Source organism: Miscanthus floridulus, chromosome 19 (genome assembly GCF_019320115.1).
Source record: "Miscanthus floridulus cultivar M001 chromosome 19, ASM1932011v1, whole genome shotgun sequence".
In the NCBI taxonomy this organism is placed as follows: Eukaryota; Viridiplantae; Streptophyta; class Magnoliopsida; order Poales; family Poaceae; genus Miscanthus; species Miscanthus floridulus.
Window position 1 is genome coordinate 103,901,900 of NC_089598.1, and position 23,644 is coordinate 103,925,543.

A 23,644-nucleotide genomic window follows, 5' to 3' on the forward strand; every position below is an offset into this window, starting at 1 on the left:
ATGGCCTCGTCCTCTCTCTTCGCCGCGGCGCGCCGCCTGCTCAGCCTTTGGCCGCCGCGGAGGGCTCCTCCCCGTCCTGCCCTCTCGTGCCGTAGCCTCCTCGTCTCGCAGCAACAGCGCCGAGGAGGGAACGCCGCCGGCGCGACCGCCGACCCTGGGGTCCACGCTGTGGCCGCTGGGCAACCCGGGCACACTCCTTGTGCCGGAGATTGAACTGTGGGCGGCGCGGCCCGGAAACCACCTCCGAGACGTTGATCTCCGACGCATCGTCAAGGAGCTGCGCACGCGCCGCCGCCACCGCCAGGCCCTCGAGGTAGATACGGCCCTCCTCCTTCCATTCTAGGCCGCTTGTTGTCATTGGCGCGTGGAAGGTGTTCGATGAAATGATATGGGGGGATGCTGTTGTTTTTCTTGCCATATTATCTGTCTCTTCGTATTTGCATTTGAGGTGTATGTGTATGATATGATGCTGCTACAGAAAGAGGATAGATTTCTCTCTAGCACAATGTAATGCAGAAATTTCTAAAATGCGATGTGCAACTCATTGCTACCTTGCTAATCACGTGAAATATTTATTTGTGAATACTTTTTCATTCTCTGAGCGACATGGAGAGGACTGATACAAAGAGGGCAACTTGAATTCAGGAATCCAGAGAGATTTTGGCCTGCTTTTCAGTCATAGGCACTACTTATGTGCTTACCCCTATCTGTATCCACAATGCTGGTCAACATATACGATTCAGAGCTTGGCCATCATTGCATCATAGTCATAGCTAGGGAAGTCATAGCACATGATTAGTGAATACATGTCCTCAAGAAGCATATATTACTAGGACTTAGCGTTGCAGACAAGTATGCACAGTTTTGTACGAATTCTTGGCATCCCTCATTGATCATTATCTTTTCACTTTGCACAGGTCTCTGAGTGGATGAATCTCAAGGGTCACATCAAATTTCTGCCAAAGGATCATGCTGTTCACCTGGATTTAATCGGTCATATTCATGGAGTTGGAGTAGCAGAGACCTACTTCAATAACCTATCTGACAAAGATAAGACAGAGAAGCCCTATGGTGCACTTCTCAACTGCTACGTACGAGAACTCTTGGTCGACAAAGCGTTGGCCCATTTTCAGAAGATGAAAGAGCTGGGTTTCGTGTTCACCGCGCTCCCCTACAACAACCTCATGAGCCTCTATACCAACATAGGGCAGCATGAGAGGGTTCCTTTGGTGATGGCAGAAATGAAGAGCAATGGGATTGTTCCCGATAATTTTAGCTACAGAATATGCATAAATTCTTATGGCACAAGAGCTGACTTTTTTGGGATGGAGAACACCCTGGAGGAGATGGAATGTGAGCCTCAAATTGTTGTTGACTGGAATACCTATGCTGTCGTGGCAAGCCAATACATTAAGGGTGACCTAAGGGAGAAGGCATACTCTGCCTTACAGAAAGCAGAGGCAAAAAAGGGTAAAAAGGATTTGGATGCCTATAGACACTTGATTTCCCTGTATGGCCACCTTGGGGACAAATCAGAGGTCAAGAGGCTATGGGTGCTGCAAATGTCGAACTGTCAGAGGCATCTTAACACGGACTACACCAACATGCTTGCAGTGCTTGTGAAGCTTGATGAGATCGCGGAAGCCGAAGACTTGCTGAAAGAGTGGGAGTCCAGCAAAAATGAATTGGACTTCAAAGTTCCAAATGTGCTGCTCACATGGTACTGCCGAAAGGGCTTGCTGGACAAGGCCGAGGCGCTGCTTGACGGCTTCTTGATAAAGGGAAAGATGCCTCCTTCAACCAGCTGGGAAATTGTGGCAAGTGTCTATACGGAGAAAGGTGATGTTGCGAGAGCTTATGAGCTGACCAAAAATGCCCTCTATATGTACGCCCCTAATTCTGGCTGGGTCCCTAGTCCTTCGATGATTGAGATGATACTTAAGTATCTTGGGGATGAAGGGGAGGTCAAGGACGTCGAAGCTTTCATTGATCTGCTGAAAGTTGCGGTGCCAATGAACTCTGATATGACTGAGGCTTTGTCAAGGGCTCATGCGAGAGAAGAAAAGAAAGCTGAAGAGGCAACGGAAGCTCGTTGTGAGGATATTATTGCCTGACCTTGATTGTCAGTGAAATGGTGTTCCAGTACTGCTGTCTGATCCTATATACTCCCTCCATCCAAAAAGAATCTCGCTTTGAGGTTCGTGCTGAGTTTGACTAGTTTGGAGAAAGTATTAGCAACATTTGTATCTCCAAATCAGTTTATTATGAAATTATATTCAGCGATTCATCTAATGGTACTAATTATGCACTACAAATATTGCTTTTTTTATATATATTTGGTCATTGTTAAAAAAAGTTTGACTTCTCGGGAAATGAGAATGATACTTTTTGTGGGACAGAGGGAGTACTACTCCTAATAGTAGATTAAATTAATAAGTGTTGTTCGGCTGATGGTTTTTGCGGCTGATAAGCTAGCTGAAGCTGATTTGTTGTGAGAGAAAAACACTGTTCCATGGCTGATTAGCCAGACGTCTCGGGAAATGAGACTGATACTTTTTTGTGGGACAGAGGGAGTACTAATAGTAGATTGAATTAATAGTTAGCTACCCCCATCCTTGGATAGTTGGTTGTCTATATTAATTACAGTATACTATCTGAGTTTTATAAGGTGGTGTTTGGTTCGCCATTTGTTTTGTATCCCCTCCATTCCAAATTTTAAGTCGTTCTGTCTTTTCTAGATAATAGGTACATAGTTTTTATTACGTAGTACCCACTGCAGAGAGCTCCCGCTCTGTGCGGGGTCTAGGGAAGGGTGTTAGTGGTAAGCCTTACCCTCGCCTGTGCAATGCGAGGAGACTGCGACTTGAACCCGGGACCTTCCTGTCACAGGCGGTACGACTCTGCCGCTTGCACCAGGCCCGCCCTTCATATACATTATGTATAGATACCTAATAAAAGTTATGTATCTAGAAAAATCAGAACAATTTAAAATTTAGAACGGAGGGAGGGAGTAGTAGCATTTACTGTCTTTTCACCTTTTATTTTGTTTCAGGTAACTGAACCCATTTGTCAAAATTGACCTTATAACTAAGTACCTCAAACAGTCAAACATAGCAGCAAAACCTGGGAAGTATCTCATATGAAACACTGGTAGAACTGCAATTTGAGCATTAGCATGTGAAAACAACAGTGTCAGCAAGACAAATCGTGCCATTGCTGTTGTGGTTATATATGTGCTTTATAGACTGCTACTTAGCTGTTTCTGTGATTTGATTTCACTTCCATTTGTTACCAAGGGGATAGTGCAATCAGTTCAGCATCTTGCATCCTTACAGGTTATATTGTATTCAAACCTGTTCTGTTTCAAATTCCTCATGTGTTTTTCTTAGCCATTGTCAGTTAGATTAAGATTTGCTGTAGTGCCCATCATTCTACAGACTACCATATTTAGTTCCTCTCTTCTTTCTTTTCTGTATTCATGTGTCAGATAAGGATCCAATCTTGTGCCAGGTATTTTAGATATGTGAGGTCTGTTCTTGCTTCCTATACAACTAAAAACATGATTATATATTTATATCTTCTATGCAGATCAGTGGAAAGATATCCTGTACAATAACTGCTTCCCAACAAAATGGTCAAGCTTGATGTATGTAGGTGTGTGGTGCCAATTCTACCTGTTCGCCCTGGGTTCTGCTTGAGTACATGTTATTTCTGTGGTTCATCCACTGAGTCCCGTTTTCATCTGCAGACTGCAGCATGTACTTCATAGATCATTGTCCTGTACTCAACGCACCTTCTAGCTCTGCGGGCAAAATTAAGAGCATTGACATGAATACATGATGGGGTTTGGTTTAACATTTGTTTCCTTTCTGTGCTCCCAGTGTTGTTTTGTACATTCATTGACTCAGTGAGGTTCAATTTTTTTCTGTAGTTCAATGGATAGCATCAGGGAATTGTACAGTTAGCTTGCCTTCATCGGCATTCAACCATACCACTATTATCGGATCAAGTTGCTTAGATAAAAATGACCAAGTTCGTGAACGCTTACAATTTTGGTTCTATCAAATAGTAGACTGATCACAGCTGCATCAATTTATATGACACTGTCTAGAGTATTCTCCAAAAATATTTCTATCTGAAATAAAAATGGCATGGTTTTCCTTTTCCATACTTATGGCTGAGATCATGTGCCATGTTGTTTCTTGCATGCTGCCTGTTTTCCTGACGCGGTGCTTGCAACCTCAGACACGGATACCATATGTTCAGACAAAGTCCTCATCCATACAACGGACAAGTATCACCGATGACCCCATCACAGTTCACTGTCAAGCTCATGAATCTTCTACACTCGAAACCCATTAAATGGCCTCCAAAACTGATCCCTGTGCTGCCGTTGTGCGAGTGTGTGAATCTATAGTCAGGTCTCTCCTACTCTGGGTCTTTTTGCTGCTTTCTTCCAGTGTTGTGCTGCCGTTGTGCGATTGTGTGAATCTATAGTCAGGTCTCTCCAAAAATGTTTTACCTGTGGATTTTTGCGGCTCCTTTGCATTCATGTGATCGTGGGGATTTTGGGGTTCTGCGGTTTTATTGTCTTGCTTATGATGTTTCTTTTCTCTGGATTCTGTGATGAAGGGTGCTCACCCAAAGGAAGGGGTTCTTTCCTGGACTTCGATTCACCCCGGTTGCACGAACTTTAGAGTTGTGTTTGTATGTTCCTTTCCTATTAGTTGGCCTACTTTTTTTTTTTTCGTTTCAACGACTGCACAGGTGTGCCTGATGGACCTTGCCGGCAGGGAAAGGGATGCGCGGTGTGCCTGCTGATGCAGTGTGCCGTGTCCTTGGCACTGGGGAAGGGGTTGGCCGATATAGTTTGCCTACACATACTCTCTCTCTCTCTCTCTCTCTCTCTCTCTCTCTCTCTCTCTCTCTCAATATTCAGTAGCCAGCTACAAAATAAGTTATTCTGTAGCCACCTCCATTTACGATAATTTTATATACTAATTTACGATAATGTCAATACATATTTACAAAAGTTAGGTTATTGTAACACATGGGGATATTACCATAATGTTATAATAAACCACTTAGTAAGGGGTTACTATAATCTCGTAAATTAACATAGTAATTATCGTAACTCAAAGTGGCTACAGAATAAGTTATTTTGTTGCCAGCTACAGGGTAGTAGTTATATATATATATATATATATATATATATATATATATATATATATATATATATATATATATATATATATATATATATATATGAGATTGTGCTATTCTATTACAACAACAACAACAAAGCCTTTAAGTCCTAAACAAGTTAGGGTAGGCTAGAGTTGAAATCCAGCAGAAGCAATCAATGTTCAGGCACGTGAATAGCTGTTTTTCAAGCACTCATATCTAAGGCTAAGTCTTTAGGTATATTCCATCATTTCAAGTCTCCTTTTATTGTATCTATCTAAGTGAACTTCGGTCTTCCTCTGCCTCTCTTCACATTACTATCCTGGCTTAGGATTCCATTACGCACTGGTGCCTCTGTAGGTCTTCGTTGGACATGTCCAAACCATCTCAACCGGTGTTGGACAAGTTTTTTCTTCAATTGGTGCTACCCCTAATCTATCACGTATATCATCGTTCCGAACTCGATCCCTTCTTGTATGATCGTAAATCCAACGCAACATGCACATTTCCGCGACACTTATCTATTGAACATCTCGTCTTTTCGTAGGCCAACATTCTGCATCATACAACATAGCAGGTCTAATCGTCGTCCTATAAAACTTGCCTTTTAGCTTCTATGGTACCCTTTTGTCACATAGGACACTAGATGATTGGTGCCACTTTATCCACCCTGCTTTGATTCTATGGCTAACATCTTCATCAATATCCCCGTCTCTCTGTAGCATTGATGCTAAATATCGAAAGATATCCTTTTTAGGCACTACTTGACCTTCCAAACTAATATCTTCCTCCTCTCAAGTAGTAGTGCCGAAGTCACATCTCATATCCTCAGTTTTAGTTCTTCTGAGTCTAAAACATTTGGACTCCAAAGTCTCCCGTCATAACTCCAGTTTTTTATTCACTCTTGTAATAGATTGTGCTATTCTATTGATTTTGATTTTTTTTAGTTATAGCACTGTAAGGGATGGGGCTGGCCATTGCACCTCATCAGCTAGCATCAAACCAGTAGTATGGTACACATGCATCCTTCTATTAGGCAGGCTGGCAAGAGCATCCTGTTGTTCATCTAGCTTCATTGTCATAAGTCTTCTAAAATTACGCATCTTCACTTTGGTAGGAGATCCCTGCATTTCTGTACATGGAGTTGCTCCTGACAAACCTCTGGAATTCTGTTGCCTTAACCAGATTGAAACAATTTTCTCCAATGAATAAACTAAAGAAGATGCCCCTTAGGGTGAGTACTGGAATGTGTTATCACTTGGTTTTATAGAGAGCATATGTATTATATTCAATATTGATCTTATCACTGGGTGTCTGTAGGTCATTGCTGAAAATTTGTCTGCAGATGAAATTGCAGGATTGAGAGAAATGTTCAAAATGCTGGACACTGACAATAGTGGGCAGATCAAGTTGGAGGAGCTAAAAAGTGGTTTGAAGAGAGTTGGTACTAACGTAAAGGACTTGGAAATTAAACACTAACGGATGCGGTAATTATTCTAACATACTTTTGCGCTTCTGTTTTCAGGTTTCTCTAAGATTCCTATGCCCTACGAGCTCAAGGAAACTCCAGCCTGAATCTGAGTTATTGAAATATCGAACTCATATGCAGATGTTTAGAGGTGTGTTAGTGTCATCCTCTTTTAATCTGTAAATATTTTTTAATCTGACTTATTGATCTACAATTGTGATAATGACCCATCTATGTGTTGGATAGGTAATTTGTTTTCTTGACTAAAAGGCAACTTGATTTTGACTACTGAAGTGCATGAATTGCATACATGTCAACAAGAGCTGAGATAAGCTTCCATTCAGATACTACTATGAAAATGGGTTGAGAGATGTCTGATGCAGCCAAAATTAACTTGTGGCTTTTCCAAAAAAGAGAATACTATGAAAATGTTGAAAGATGTCTGATGCAGTTGTATTATCCAACACTGCTGGTGTAACATAGTTTTCTTTACTTGAATGTGCATGTTTACAAGCATGGGTTTCTGTTTTTAAGGTTTATCAGTTTGTCAGGGTAGCAACTAACAATCATGTGCTTAGATGTGAACATTATCACGGCTTACAGCCAAATATAGATGGCGTTCAGGAACTTTGTTTTGCTTTGTGAATTGATGTCATTCTGGATTTACATGGTAACCTTTTTTTACACCAAATAATGCTAATTTCAATAGGGAGATATTTTAAAAGTAACTCTAGCCACAGGTGCATAGGTAATTTAAGTATCTCGATGAAAGTGGATTGTCATTTATCTTGGAATAGTTCATGCTCATAAGGAGGTAATGACTATATCAGCAACATTATTTTATACCGAATGTGCTCCAATTTTATTCATGATCGATGTCCATTTGTGTTGTGCTTCTCTTTTGTATGTCGTTATCCATATAATTAATTGTGTTGATCCAAAAGAACATGCGTGCAGGGGCGCGCCCAATCACTCGTAATCAGACCACCGAGGGGAAGCGATGCCGGTACGTGCTTGGTGTAATGCGTTACCACGTGATCCGTTACCGGCCAGGGCAGGCAGTCAGGTTCATCTTGGATAGGCCGGTGCCGTCACCGCAAGGGCTCCACGGCGGAGATCAAGACGTAAGGCTGCGTCGGCGCCGTCTGTGGCCTGATGCACGACGGCAAGAGCTGCATGGTTGCAGCAATTGGCCCGTTCACTTGTGTTATGAGCCGTATTTTTTTTAATGAAGAAACAATGTTTTTCACTCGTAACAAATCAGCCGACAGTATTTTTTAGCCTAACTTTTCAGCCAAACAAACAGGGCCATGACGCATCGGAGACATGAAGTGGGGGCGCAACAACTTTTGCAGTAGCTATGGCTTCTCCGTCTCCATCCATGTTGCACAGAGGATGTCTCTACGAACTGTGAAAACAGCTCAAATTACCCCTCCAAATTAGACCAATAGTTTATCGCTAATGCTTAGACGCGGGTGTCTGTCCGTCCGGACGTCACTTTATGGGTCTGCGTGGCCCAACATGTCTGCTTCCTTGCGTCTCCCTATCTCTCAATCAAAATATCTTCCACTCCCGTGCTCATCCCATCACGCGTGCTCACTGCTCGGCTGCTACCGTCTCCCCCGCTGTGCACCCTATCTCGCGTCGCACTCCCATCCCATGCCGCGCCCCCTCTGTCGCCGTGTCGTGCTCCATCCCCCGCCACATTCGCTCCAGCTCGCTACGCACTGCGCCCCCGCTCCAGCTCGCTGTGCGCCGTGTCCCGTCCCCACGCGCGTCGGGGTGCTGCTGAGGTGCCGCCGACACTGTTCCCCACCAGAAGGTCGTGGACGCTGTCGACACTATGGCCACCGTGACGCACGACCTCAGCAAGGAGATGTTGCGATGAAAGAACATGTTGCAAGTGTATGTTTAGTGTTTCAGACGTTTCAGAGGTATGCTGCAATTGTTTCATATGGATTTTGCACATGTTGCAAGTGTTTTCAGAGGCATGTTGCAAGTGTTTCAGAGGTGTTGTTCAAAATATTTCATCTGTTCCAGACGTATGTTGCAAGCGTTCCGATCTGAATATTGCATATGTTTCACACATATATTGCAACAATATGTTCCAAATGTTTCAGCAATTTCAGTCTTATGTTGCGGTAAGTGTTTTCACACTGCAATTTGCAAGTGTTTTTATCTGATGTTGCATATGTTTCATAAGTATGCTGCAAGTGTATGTTCTAGATGTTTCATCTGTTTTATACGGATGTTGCATTCAAGTGTTTCATGTTGCACGTGTTTCATGTTGTTCGAAGAGTCAAAGGGTGCAGGGAGTGATGGTGGTACGACACAGTCGCTGGGTAATGACAGGGCGCGACAAGCTAGGCCCAGCGGACGGGGCGCATTGGGGCCGCCTTTCAGGGGCGCGACGCGTGTGCAGGATGGTGCGAACAGCCTCGAATCGAGGCGGACAGGGCGAGCTGCGCGTGCAAGGCGAGTTGTGTGAACGCGTGGGCACTCCAAGAGGATGGATGTACGGAGAGGAAATAAAATTAGCGCACGGAGCAGGCTACACGGGCGTCCGGACGCTTCCACGCGTCAGACGTCCTTGCTCCCATCATTTATGGATGCAGAATGTTTTTTCCCCGTTCGGGCATGGGTTTCAAGGAGAGGGTCCGACGAATTTGGCCCAAAACCGAAATGGCCAAAGCCCAAATCCCAAAAGAGTGGCCAAAAACCCGCACGGGATACTGCCTACGGCAAGTCAGTGCCCGCGAAGCCGCCACCCGCCCCGCCATTTGCCATGGCCTCGTCCTCTCTCTTCGCCGCGGCGCGCCGCCTGATCAGCCTTGGCGTCGGGGAGGGCTCCTCCCCATCCCGCCCTATCGTGCCGTTGCCTTCTCGTCTCGCAGAAACAGCGCCGAGGAGGGAGCGCCGCCAGCGCGACTGCCGACCTTGGGGTCCACGCTGTGGCCGCTAGGAAACCCGAGCACACTCCTTGTGCCAGAGATCGACCTTTGGGCGGCGCAGCCCGGAAACTGCCTCCGAGACGTTGATCTCCGACGCATCGTCAAGGAGCTGCGCACGCGCCGCCGCCACTGCCAGGCCCTTGAGGTAGATATGGTTTTCCTTCATGCCCTCCTCCTTTCATTGGCGCGTGGAAGGTGTTCGATGAAATGATATGGGGGATGGTGTTGTTTTTCTTGCCATATTATCTGTCTCTTCGTATTTGCATTTGAGGTGTATGTGTATGATGTAATGCTGCTACAGAAAGAGGATATATTTCTCTCGATCACGAGTAATACAGAAATTTCTAAACTGCTATATGCGACTCATTGCTCCTATGATAATGGCGTGAAATAGTTTCTGTGAATAGTTTGTCCTTCTGTATCCAACATGGATAGGACTGACACAAAGAGGGCAACTTTAATTATCGCTGGGAATTCAGGAGTCCAGAGAGATTTTGGCCTGCTTTTCAGTCATAGGTACTACTTATGTCATTATGTGCTTACCCCTATCTGTATCCACAATGCTGGTCAACATATAGGATTTAGTACAAGCTTGGCCATCATTGCTTCATAGCACATGATTAGTGAATACATGTCCTCAAGAAGCATATATGTTCTAGGACTTCCTGTTGCAGACTTGCTGTATCCACAGTTTGTTACGAATTTTTGGCATCCCTCATTGATCGTTATCTTTTCACTTTGCACAGGTCTCAGAGTCGATGAATCTCAAGGGTCATGTCAAGTTTCTGCCAAAGGATCATGCTGTTCACCTGGATTTAATCGGTCATATTCATGGAGTTGGAGTAGCAGAGACCTACTTCAATAACCTATCTGACAAAGATAAGACAGTGAAATCCTATGGTGCACTTCTCAACTGCTACACATGAGAACACTTGGTCGACAAAGCGTTAGCCCATTTTCAGAAGATGAAAGAGCTGGGTTTCGTGTTCACCGCACTCCCCTACAACAACCTCATGAGCCTCTATACCAACATAGGGCAGCATGAGAGGGTCCCTTTGGTGATGGCAGAAATGAAGAGGAATGGGATTGTTCCCGATAATTTTAGCTACAACATATGCATAAATGCTTATGGCACAAGAGCTGGCTTTTTTGGGTTGGAGAACACCCTGGAGGAGATGGAATGTGCGCCTCAATTTGTTGTTGACTGGGATACCTATGCTGTTGTTGTGGACTCCTTCATTGGGCAGCAGTATAATAGGAAGAAGAAGAAAGGTTCGGCTGGCTCTAGTGGCTAGGATTAGTCCAAGCTAGCTAAGATTAGAACATGCAGGTATAATAGGAGTCCAGGAATAATAGGAGTCCAAGCGCTAGTCAGAACATGCAGGAATAATAGGAGTACCTCAGCTGCTCATGTGGGTATTATAACCACTTGTGCGGCTGGGCATTAGGATCAAGCAGAAGAAGAGTTGTCACGTTCAGAGCCTCCCAGGGAGGGCGAACTAGCTCTTCTGCTGCTGCCATTGCTAGTATCGACTACTGTAATCTCCCCACCAGTTCATCAATCAAGTGCCCAATTCTCTGGCTTTATCAGCTGTTGTTGCAAGCCACTACATTAAGGGTGACCTAAGGGAGAACGCATACTCTACCTTACAGAAAGCAGAGGCAAAAATGGATAAAAAGGACTCCGGTGCCTATAGCCACTTGATTTCTCTGCATGGACACCTTGGGGACAAATCAGAGGTCAAGAGGCCATGGGCACTGCAAATGTTGAACTGTAAGAGGCATCTTAACACGGACTACACCAACATGCTTGCAGTGCTTGTGAAGCTTGATGAGATCGCGGAAGCTGAAGACTTGCTCAAAGAGTGGGAGTCCAGCAAAAATGCATTCAACTTCAAATTTCCAAATATCCTGCTCAAAGGATACTACTAAAAGAGCTTGCTGGACAAGGCCGAGGTGCTGCTCGATGACTTCTTGATAAAGGGAAAGATGCCTCATTCAACCAGCTGGGAAATTGTGGCAAGTGGCTATACGGAGAAAGGTGATATCGCGAGAGCTTATGAGCTGACCAAAAATGCCCTCTATATGTACGCCCTAATTCTGGCTGGGTCCCTGAGCGTTCGATGATTGAGATGATACTTATCTTGGAGATGAAAGGGAGGTCAAGGATGTCGAAGCTTTCATTGATCTGCTGAAAGTTGCTGTGCCAATGAACTCTGATATGACCGAGGCTTTGTCAAGGGCTCGTGCGAGAGAAGAAAAGAAAGCTGAAGAGGCAACGGGAGCTCCTCGTGAGGATACCATCGTCTGAGCCGATTGTCAGTGAAACGGTGTTTCAGCACTGTTGTGTGATCATATATACTACTCCTAGTAGTAGATTAGGTTATTAATAATAATTGTTAGCTACTCCCCTTCCTTCGATAGTTCGCTGTTTTATTGATTATTATTATATCTGAGTTTTAAGGTGGTGTTTGGTTCGGCATTTTGTTTTGTCGTGAAATAAATCAGATCACGGCGTAGGCATGGACGGGATAGACTCAGGAAAGCCTGGTTCGTCTTGGATAGGCCGGTGCCGTCGCATAAGCTCCTTGGCGGAGATCATGATGGCAGGAGCTGCACATGGCTGGTTGCGGCAAGCGAAGGCCGCGATCATCCATCCCACCTCCGATTAACCTGTAATTTGATTTCCCATTTGCGTTATAACTCACCAAACTAAACACTAGTGGTATTACTTTAGTAGGAGTACTTCATTGTTTTAAGTGCTAACATAATACCAATCTGATCCCCTGTGCTTCCATCTGATGTCATATTGACTCCTCTTTTCCTATGGCCCCGTCGCTTCTAAGGACGAAGGTACTATAAGCAAGACGGCCGTGGGATATGAATCGGAAATAGATTATTCTTAGCTTTAGATTCTTGATTCTCTGATGGATAGAGAGCAGGTGAGAATTAGTTCTACAGTGATTCAGTGATTTCTAGCTTTAAGTGCGAATGGAGACGTAATTTGCTCTCACCAGAACATATTGTCTGTTTGGCCGAGGAAAAATGATAAAAATTGCTTCTGTTTTTTTTTGAGAGGTGATAAAAACTGCTTGAAAGAAGAGTTGTCAAACGGCCCCCTACACACTGACTCAATCATGGACCTGGGAAGGTCGAGTGGGCCTAACCACAGGTAGTTCATACATACGGCCTGGCCCGTCCCGGCCCTCTTCTTCTTCCTATAGTCCTCCGGCCGCCGCCGCCGCCGCTGCCAGTTCGATCCCCAGCCAATCGGGAAGAAGCCACCGGCTACCGTACCAAGGCGATAGAGAGGCAGATGCAGCGCCTCTCACAGTCGACCCTAGGATCTCGCTGGCGGTGTCCATCTCTTGCGCCACGACGACGTGGACGACTCGTTGATGCGGCAGCATCGGCGACGACCCTTCCAACCCAGCAGCTTTCCCGATTCTCCTTGTACGGACAACCGTGGAGCATCATTGGAGCAACCTATTCCAAGGTGACCACTACTACGGACAGGGTCAGCAACCATCGGACCATCAGCGCCGCAACCACTACTAAGGACGGCGGCGGCGATGTCAACACCACTGCCGCAGCCGCAGCTGAAGAAAAAGAAGGTGTATGGGCCGCGATGATCATCCCGTACAGCAGCCACCGTGACGGCACCATATACAAGAATCTGCCGTTATGGAAATCCGATTACCTCGGCCTCGATCCCACCGTCCGCGACGAGACCCCATTGGAGGCGATGAGGTTCTCGGCGCCCAACGCAGACTGCTGGCACGATGAGCCGGACGACGACTGCGGCTACCATGTGCCATATGGCATGCTGCAGGTTTTCTCGCTGAAGCTGGTTAGAGCTCCTCCAGCTCCCATGAACGCTCATGGGGGGTTGGTACAGCTGTATGGGTACATCGCCGCACGAGACGACGTCGACTCGAAGCTCAACTACGTGTTCAGACGCGGCAGGGACGATCCGATCGCCGTGTCCCTGCCCGCGCGGCAAGGCTCTCCCATTGAGATGACCGTCCCTAAGAGAGGCATCGTGCTTAACTGCGACGTCCTCTCGGAGTTCGACATGAGGATCAAGAACGGGGACAGGGAGGAAGACGATGCGCAGCTGATCGACCGGATGACACGGAGTTCTACGAGATGCACATGACGGGCAAACCGAGCACCGTCCGCATCAACGGCGACGCCGGCGGCGCCGTGGACATGTCGCTGAGCAATGTTTACGGATTCGAGGCCACGGTTGAGGTTGCCATATCCGAGGTGGGAGATGACGCGTTCGATTTCTCTCTCGGTTGTGCTGTTTCGATGCCGGGTGTGGCACACAAGGAGTTTCAGCTCTTCGGTGGCCATGTCGCTGAACCCTGTGGCTTGAGGAGGTTTGTGGTCGCTGTCTCGATGGATACTGTGATGCATCTGAAGTTAAAGGCGGTAGAGCAGAACAATGGCGTCGTCTCCAATGTTGTTGAGCGTTGTTGTTCCTTTGAAGCTAAGGCGCATGGATGTGCCAGCAATGATACGGTTCACGCTGGTTTTCACTGTTTATGCTGGTTTTTTTTAAAGAGAAAAACATTGCTCCAGCTATAAAAAAAAAAAGCGATCAGCCAGCCGATCTATGCCAGCCGAACAAAGTCGTAAAACTTGATGGTCTTGCTTCTGTCTCGGTGAAGGTGACTTTGTCGGCCGACATTTTTTACTAAATAAATTCATTCGTTCATTCGTCAGCCTGTTCGGTTGGCTGGTTCGTATCGTTGCTGGTTTATGAAGAAGTACTGTTGGCTAGTTTGTGTGAGTGAAAAATATTGTTTCGGCTAAAAATTTACGATCGTTTACGACAAGCCACAACCAAACGAACAGGCTGCGTTGTGTTTGCTGTTTAGTTTTAAGCTGTGTTAGTTTTAACGATAATGATCCTGTTCGGTCCTCCGACGCCAGACTCCACTCCGGACGCGGCAGCTCGACTAAATAAATAAATAAACTCCGCACGTGCCTGGCCGCCTCGCCTCGCTGCGCTTCACTCCGCGCTGCCTGTTGCACCGCGCGCTCTCTTGCCCACGCCGGCGCAATTCATCATTATAGCTTATCTGTATATGATCTGATAATTACACGTTATATATCATTATATTGCACCGGTTCAAAAGTATTTGTATGTGGCTCAATTCATTCGGTCCAAAACTATCAAATCGGCGGCTCAACCGTTTCTTAATGGTTGGACCAGTGAACCAATTATCTCATCTGGTTGATATCCGGTTCAGTCCTAATATTTATGGTTGTCTTTTTGTTTAGCTGACGAAAAATAATACTACCTCCACCCAAAAATGTAATTCTAGAGTGTCATATTTTAGTACCTTAAGTTTGACTAATTATAGATAAAAAAATATCCGTGTTTATAATACTAAATAAATATCATCAAATTAATTACGAAATGTATTTCCATAATAAATTAATTTAAAGATATAACTGTGGTTAAACATAAATTATTTTTTATTATATGTAACCTATAGTTGTATTCTTTTTATGATATCGAGGCAGCAATGAAAGAAGAGTTTTCAAACGGCCCCCGTTCTCTACACACGGGATGTTAAGGGTGTCCCAACAAGTAACTCTTTGTCTACGTGGAGGAGAGAGAGATGGCAGAAAAGTGAAGGCTGGCGAGGAGCTCCTCACTCAGCTCGCACAGATTCCCACGGAAGTCACTGCCTCTGCCCTGGCCCACCTTGGTAAGCTGTGCAGCTAGACATTCTTTCAGCCCACCTCCTCGCCTGCCGATTTGCCGCTGGGGACGCCCTAATCATGGACCTGGACGTCATTGTACAGACACGCAGTTTTAGGCGTGCCGTGCGTACGCCGCCGTAGTCGTGTGCCCGTGGTGTCATGGGCCAGTTCCGGGAAGGTCGAGTGGGCCGTGGGCTTCCTCTCCCGAAGCTAGCCTCAGCAGCCACCAGCCCAGGAACAGGTAGTTCATATACACGGCCTGGCCCGGTGGCGTTCCCTTGTTTAGCCCGGCCCAGCCCTCTTCTTGTTCCTATAGTTCCTCCGGCCATTCCTCCACCCCACCCCAGGGCCGCCGCCGCCGCCACCACCACCACCAGTTCGATCCCCAGCCAATCCGGAAGAGGCCACCGGCTACCGGGTGGTGTCCAGCTCGTGCTCCACGACGAAGTGGACGACTCGCTGATGCGGCAACATCGACGACCCTGCCAATCCAGCCTATTTCCAGACTGTCCTTGTATGGTCAACCCTGGAGCTATAGATGGCCATCGGGCCGTGCCATGCCGGCGTGGCGTCGTGCTTGCACGGGCCACCATGCCGGCCGTGCCGTGCCGCTGCCGTGCTTGTGCCGCGCCTCTGGCCCAAGGCACGGCCCACGGGCCGTTTTTCCGTGCCGTGCCGCCCGGTGAGCACGGCCAATTTCACCGGGCCGTGCCGGCCCATGGCCCGGCTGCCAAAAAACCTCTCTTTTTTCATCAAATTTTCTAAGAGTTTCACTTTCACAGTTCACAGATTCCATTTCACAGACAATAAGACATAAGAGAGATATTATCATAATATCAAAATGAGCTGTTTGTGCAATGCTGCCTCATTAAAAACCTTTCTAGATAAAACTTACCCTTGTGAGAAACCTAGAAAGAAAAAAAGAGTACAGCCAGCTCTAAATTGTCAAAGTCTTAGTTCTATCCTATTACAATAGCCAACATCAATGGCAAAGTCACAGTGAGACTTAATGAGTTCACATGATCACATCACAGCAGCTGGTTGCCGTCACCGTCACCGAGATCGATGCCGAACAGACCGGCTACGTCATCACGCAAGTCGTCGTCGTTCTCGATTTCCAGCTCCTCGTCCGGGTGCGGCGCTAGGTCCTCGCCGTCGACAAGGGGGGGGATGCTGATCCGCCCCCCGCGTTGCGAGCCCAACACCAGCACCAGCCTGAGCCCGACCCCGACATCCAGCTCCAGCACCGCCCCTCGACGGGTGCTTCGGTGGCCTGGCCATGTCCACTCTAGAGGAGGACGCGGCGTCAGGCACGAACCTACAACTCAAAAAGACAGAGACAGAGTGAGTAGAGAGAACAAGAACTGACGAGCAGATCCAAAGAAAGAGTAGGGTTAGGGTTAGGGAAGAACAAGACGAACCTGCGCTCCGGAGCCCGGTGCCGGAGATGAAGAAGCCAGAGCCAAAGGTGGGGAGGAGGAGGCAACGATTAGAATCGACGGCGAGGTGGGCAAGGTAGGGTAGGGAAGAAGAACACGAACTCACATGGCTCACGGTTCACCGAGAGCGAGAGGAGAGGGAAAGGAGGGAGGAGACGGGGACAGCCGGACGAGGTTAGCGAGGTGGAGTGGAGGAGCGCCGGCGAGGTCACCGAAGCTGAGGACGGGGCCAATGGCGGTGGCGGCGGTGGATCGAGATCTAGAGCAGAGCGAGAGCGAGGTGGAGCGAGCGAGAGAGAGACGGCTGCGCGGTGGCGAATGACGGGGTTAGCGAGGTGGAGTGGAGGAGCGCCGGCGAGGTCACCGGAGCCGAGGACGGGGCCGATGGCGGTGGCGGCGGTGGATCGAGATCTAGAGCAGAGCGAGAGCGAGCGAGCGAGAGAGAATGAGGATTAGGGTTAGGGATTGGGGAGGCCGGGAGGGAATGAGGGATTGGGGGCAGCCGGGCAGGGCTCCTGACCTCCTGCGCTGCACTTATATTTGCCGTTGCCGGCCTTCGTGGGCTGCTGGGCCAATGGGGCACCGGGCCGTCACCGTGCCGGCCTGCACCACCGTGCCGTGCCCGGGCCGTGCCACGGGCCAGGGTGGCGGCCTAGACACGGCCTGGTCCATCGGGCCGTGCCGACGGGCCTCGGGCTGCATGGCTTTCTATACCTGGAGCATTATTAATGGAGCAACCTATTCCAAGGCGAACACTACTAGTACGGGTATGGACAGCAACCATCCGATCATCGGCGCCGTAACCACTACTAAGGACGACGGCGACGTCAACACCACTGCCGGCGCCGCAGCTGAAGAAGAAAAAGAAGGTGTATGGGCCGCGAGGATGATCCCCTACAGCATACACCGTGACTGCAACGGCACCATATACAAGAATCTGTGGTACTGGAAATCCGAGTACTTCTGGCTCGATCCCACCGACCGCGACGAGACACCGGTGGAGCCGATGAGGTTCTCGGCGCCCAACGCAGACTGCTGGCACGATGAGCCGGACAACGACTGCGGCTACCATAAGCCATTTGACATGCTGCAGGTTTTCTCGCTCAAGCTGGCTAGACCGCTAGAGCTCCTCCAGCTCCAATGAACACTGCTGGTGCTGGGGCCGGCGGCCGGTTGGTGCAGCTGTATGGGTACATCGCGGCACGGGACGCCGTCGACTCGAAGCTCAACTACGTGTTCAGACGCAGCAGGGACGATCGGATCGCCGTGCCCGCGCGGCAGGGCTCTCCCATCGAGATGATCGGCCCTAAGAGAGGCATCGCGCTTGACACCTTCGCCATCCTCGAGTTCGACTTGAGGATCAAGACCGGGGACAGGGAGGAAGACGATGTGCAGCCGACGGGATGCGCGTGTGGCAAACCGTTCACTCACCGCATCAGTGGCGACGCTGGCGGCGCCGTTGACATGTCGTTGAGCAATGTTTGCGGATTCGAGGCCACGGTGGAGGTTGCCATATCCGAGGTGGGAGATGATCATGCTTTTGATTTCTCTATCGGCTGTGTTGTTTGGTTGCTGTTTGGTGTACGCAAGGTGTTTCAGCTCTTTGGTGGCCATGTCGTTGAACCCTGTGGCTTGAGAAGGTTTGTGGTTGCTGTCTCGGTGGATACCGTGATGCATCTGAAGTTAAAGGCGGTAGAGCAGAACAATGGCGTCGTCTCCAATGTTGTTGAGAGTTGTTGTTCCTTTGAAGCTAAGGTGCATGGATGTGCCAGCAATGAAGTAAAGCTTGATGACATCGCTTCTGTCTCGGTGAAGGTGACTTGGTCGATCGTCGACGTTTAGTTGAATAAATAAATTCATTCATTCGTTCGTTGTGTTTGCTGTTTAGTTTTAAGCTGTGTTAGTTATATATATATTCTCTTGGACTGTATGGATCGGATGAGTAATTGTCCATATATTATTGCTCACTTCTCCCGTCTGAATTTTAAGATGATTTCAGATAACACTCTTATACCACCAACTAGTATAAGTAAATCGTTATTTTTATGATTTGTTATTTGCCTTTATGTCACAACGTATTAAATTTTTGTCCTTGTCTACCTATAGAAATAATTATAAATTGTTAATTGTCTTTGTGTCGACAGAAATTAGATTTTGTTAAGTTTGTGGTTTTGTCTAACGGATTTTTTTATTGTCGGTACTGAAAATTACAGATTGCGCTATAGAAATTGCAATGAACGAAATCTACAACTTTAGTACCAAATATATACAATAATCGTTCGTCTGAAAGGAAATAAAAAATTCAGGCACCTGAATTTTAGAAGTCCTCATTTTCCACCGAAACCGAAGTGCCGTTAATAAAGCCCTTGTTTCAAAAAAAAGTTGGTTATGTTAGAGTATACGGTATACTACAAGCATACCTCGTATATATTCTTATATACTGAGAACAATAATTGCACCTAGGTGATGTAGATGACTTGAATTAATAGGTTGAAAGTTAGTGAACTGACATGATATTAGTGAAAAACGATGTGGATAGTTAATGCGGGAAAATAGTAATTGTACTTAGTAGAGGTGACGTGGATGGCTTACACTAATAGGTTAAAAGCAGTCGACTGGCATGGCATAAGTGGGAGATGATTTTGATAGTTAGTGAGAATTTATGTGGATGGCATTAAGAACCAAATCAACCAATCACAAGCCGGCGATGTCATCCCAGGGATCCATCTTCAAGTGGATTAGTGGATAGGCTTAGTGTTGGGATTATGATACCCGGGTATCTCAAAGCACCGATTAGATAGCCATTCGGGCGGCCCACGGTACGCCAGCTAGTATAAGCCTAAACGATCGAGGCCTAGCTAAGCTACACGAACCTGGGCCAAACGCTAAGGTAGGGGTCGGCCATGACCTCTCCCCTCGGCCTTCACCGCACGCCGTGCAATTCCTCACAACCTCTCCTCCATCCTGACCTGAGCAAGCACGCCGCACAGACGCCATCCCTGCGCCACGCATTACAGACAAGACAACACCATCGGGCCCACCGTCCAAATACGGCCCTGATGAGACAGACGTACGACCCACCCACTACGGGATGGGGAGCCACAATGGTGGCCTTGACTTTTGAGGCCGATTAAGCCAACGAGGGCCACGACCCCGAAGCATGAGATCGTGGCCACCGGCACCACAAGTAGCAGGACAGTCAATGGCCTGGGGGCAGCTACCAACTCAGATACGACGCCCCCAGGAGATCAGGAGGCGATGACAAAGGCCACGACGAGACCACGTCGCGTAGGACGGCTAACGAAATACCACTGTGCCCATAGTGACGCCACGACCAGCACTATAGCGCCACGTCACACCATGCCGCGACGTGGGCACAAGACCATGACGACAACCACGTCCGGACGTGCACCACAAGACGGCGTTACTTGCAAGCCAAGTTAGCTAGTCCCCCTCCCTCAGGCTCACGACCCCTCGGTCGGGAGAACCTTCTTCTTTGTATGTGACCTGGTGAAAGCCCTAGTTTGGTTTTAGATAATTGATGAAACCTAGCACTAACCTTTGTCATGAGTTGTGATACGAGCTAGGTTGGTGCAATCGAAGTGATTGAGCAAGATGAGGTCCATGGTGATGGAGGTGGACATGAAATGAAGATGATCAAGCTCAACTAGGAAAAGAAGAAAGAGAAAAACAAAAACCGAGAAGATCAAGGCAAAGGTATAAGATAGGTTTTTGTTTTGCACTCAAGACACCATAGAGGGTGTGAGTGACTTAGGATCGATAGACGTACTATAAAGAGGAGAAATCTTTGACTAAACAGTTTATCGAGTGCCACTAGGTGACATGACTTTTGCATATACATTTAAAAACCTAGTGTGCTAACCTTGACCCTTGTAAAATGCTTTGAAAAATACTAACACACGCGCACACAAGTTCTACACTTTGTGGTTAGCAAGTTGGAAGCAAGGGTGAAGTGGTTGTGGACTTAGAAAAAGAAAAGGTGGTGTCGGTCCCTGACCGAACGCTGCATCGAACGCAGGACCTGACCCTAGGCAGAGTCCGATCAATTATAATGAGGTGGCACAGCGTTGGTCGAGAGCATAGGGAACGCGATCAGACGCTGGACCTAACATGGGGTCGCGTCCGATCACTCACAGCAGTGGAGGCGCAGCGCTCGGTGGCGCGATCAGACGCAGGAGCAGTAAAGTGACCGAACGCGCAGGAGTAAAGCAATTACGCTGATGTACGCTGACGTCACTTGCGCAGAGAGGAGGCTAGTGAAGATCGAACGCCGTGGTGCGTTAGGTCACGTTCGACCGGGCATGTCCTATTAGCTTTTATCAGCTCTAGAACCTTGCTGGAGTCGATCTGATGCTGAGGGGCTTGGAGTCCGGTCACTAGAGCGGTGTGTTTGGTCACTCGTTGACTGTGGCGTTGAACGTTAAGTGACCATTGGGATCAGATGGCTAAGGTTTAATCGTAGGGACACGTGGCTGCATCCAAGCGACCGGACGCTGGCACTGTGCGTCTGGTCAACCCGACCGATGCGTCCGGTCAGTACGCGGAACGGCCTCCTTTGGCTCTAACGGCTCTATTCGTCTGGGGACGTCTATAAATAGTGTTTGGCCGGCTCCAAGGCATAACTCTTGGCACTTGGACATACTTAACATCCTTGTGAGCCTAAGCAAACACCTCCCACTCATCTCCATCATTGATTCATCATCATAGTGAGATTGGGAGTGATTCCAAGTGCATTTGCTTGAGTGATTGCATCTAGTGGCACTTGGGAATCGTTGTGGCTATGGATTTCTTGTTTCTCTTGGTGGTTGCCGCCACCTAGACGGCTTGGAGCAATAGAGGAGCTTTGGCACGTGTTGGTAATTGTTCGTGGCTGGCTCCGGTGATTGTGAAGGGTCTTGTACCTTCCCTGGCGGAGAGCCAAAAGGTAACTCTAGTGGATTGCTCGTGTCATTGAGTTACCTCACTTGTGGGTAGGTTCTTGTGGTGTCTAATAGTGTGGATGAGGTTCGTGCAACACCTCTTAGCCGCTGAACCACCAAGTGTTGGTCGACACAACAGGGACTAGCGTGCCGGCAAGCATGTGAACCTTGGGAGAAAAATTAGTTGTCTCTTACCCTTTGGTATTCTCCTAGTGATTGAATTGGTTTTCATCTTGTGATTGGTTCACTCCTCTACGCGGCGGTATAATCACCCTACTCACTCTTTTACATTCTCACAAACTAGTTGTAGCAAGCTCTTTAGTGTAGCTAGAATTGAGAGCTTACTTTATAGCTTAAGTTCATCTAGTGGAGCTCTTTAGTGTAGCAAGTGTGAGAGCTCTTAGTGAGTAGTGACTTAGCCATTTGTGTGCCTGGTGATTATAGTAACTCGAATTGTTGGATAGGTGGCTTGCAACCCTTGTAGAGCTAGAGCAAGTTTGCATTTTGCTATTTGTCATACTAATCAAAATGCTCTAGTGATCTTGTAGATTTTTAAATAGGCTATTCACCCCCCTCTAGCCATATTAGTACCTTTTACCTGGCCTCGGACTCTATATAAGGGCACCCATGGCACCCTTTCTGGTGAAAGATCCTTGTTTGGTTTTGGTAATTGGGTGACAACCTAGGTGGACTATTGTATTTAAATGTGAGATACACAGGAGATTAGTCCACATGTGAATATGTAATGAATGAGCTTATTGCATATGAGACATGATATGGAGTCATGTGACTAAGGTGGAGAAGATCAAGATGAGGCTTGGCTTGATGGACCGGTTGTAAGAGTGAAGGGCAAGTCAGAGGCTTTGAAGCGCTGGACCACGTGGTGGGATGCTTGAGCAAAGACTTAGCGTCGATGGACCGATGCAATGGTGAAGAGCAAGTGAGGTCAAGATCAATGAACCAATAAGGTCACATGATGATATGAAGTGGATCATATCATTGTTGATCGTGTTGATGCATGTGTTGCATCGACATTGGAGGAGATAGAATGGAATGCGCAAGGCAAAGGTATAACCTATAGGGCATTTTATTTCACTGGTTATAGGTGAGTAGAGAAGTTGATGACCTGATTTAGAATAGATGGCCATACTATTAAGAGGGGTAAACTTGTTTGCATATTAGTCATCTAGTGCCACTCAAGTGATCTAAATTTGCATCATTGCTAGGATCGAGTGGCGTGGCAAGAAGAGTGTTGATCCTTTAGAAAAATGTTTGTAAAAACATAAGGTGGTGTATCACTTGGTGGTGTTAGTACATTTGCAAAGGAGAAGAAGTTAGAAGCGAGGAGGAGGTCGCAGAGAGCTCGGATTGCTTTCTGGACATTGGTGGACTATCTGCCCTTTGGTGGCGGACTATCTGCGGTCCTCGGATGCTGAGGGTTGGGGGACATCGGACGTGACGCTCACACTATTCATGGGCTAACAGGTGAACGGTGGACTGTCGGTGCCTGGGTGGCGGACTGTCCATTGGCTAAAATTGGTGGCATGTAGTGTTGCTGAAAACTCTGTCTAGGCTGTTGGAAATCAAAGACGGACTATCAGGCCCTATAAGGGCGGACTGTCCACCGACTAATTTTTGAGGAATAAAGGTTCTGGACATGTTCTCGGGTTTGAATGGTGGACTGTCCGCCTATAATTCCCAGACTGTCCGGCGCTATCGTTTGAGCTCTAACGGCTAGTTTCAGGTGAATGGCATACTGTCCAGACCCTAAGGGGTAGACTGTTTGGGGTGACCGTTGCTGCACCTAACGGCTAGTTTCAGCATAAGGGCAGACTGCCCGGGTCTATAAGGGCGGACTGTCCGTAGCTCACTTTTCAGCACACGTCCAAATGGCTAGTTTGAGGCCCCCCTCTATAAATAGAGGTGGTGGCTGGCCATTTG

General features: G+C 47.5%; 1 protein-coding gene and 3 pseudogenes across 1 annotated transcript; all 4 read left to right on the top strand.

Annotated features, from left to right (window-relative positions):
- Positions 1-2,599, top strand: LOC136528910 (pentatricopeptide repeat-containing protein At4g21705, mitochondrial-like; annotated as a pseudogene).
- A 6,823-nt stretch (positions 2,600-9,422) lies between these two features.
- Positions 9,423-12,028, top strand: LOC136529822 (pentatricopeptide repeat-containing protein At4g21705, mitochondrial-like; annotated as a pseudogene).
- Positions 12,029-12,919: 891 nt separating this feature from the next.
- LOC136526528 (uncharacterized) lies at positions 12,920-16,469 on the top strand (annotated as a pseudogene).
- An 868-nt stretch (positions 16,470-17,337) lies between these two features.
- Positions 17,338-18,605, top strand: LOC136526529 (uncharacterized). The gene is made up of 2 exons (XM_066519169.1): positions 17,338-17,880; positions 17,919-18,605. The coding sequence occupies exons 1-2, from the start codon at positions 17,338-17,340 to the stop codon at positions 18,603-18,605; spliced, it is 1,230 nt and encodes a 409-aa protein (XP_066375266.1).
- The last annotated feature ends 5,039 nt before the right edge of the window (positions 18,606-23,644 follow it).

Excerpts from the sequence above, each read along its gene's own strand:
- LOC136526529 (XM_066519169.1), top strand. The coding sequence starts at position 17,338 with ATGGGGCACCGGGCCGTCACCGTGCCGGCCTGCACCACCGTGCCGTGC. Across the intron at positions 17,881-17,918 it reads TCTCGCTCAAGCTGGCTAGA|GCTGGGGCCGGCGGCCGGTT; the intron begins CCGCTAGAGCTC and ends AACACTGCTGGT.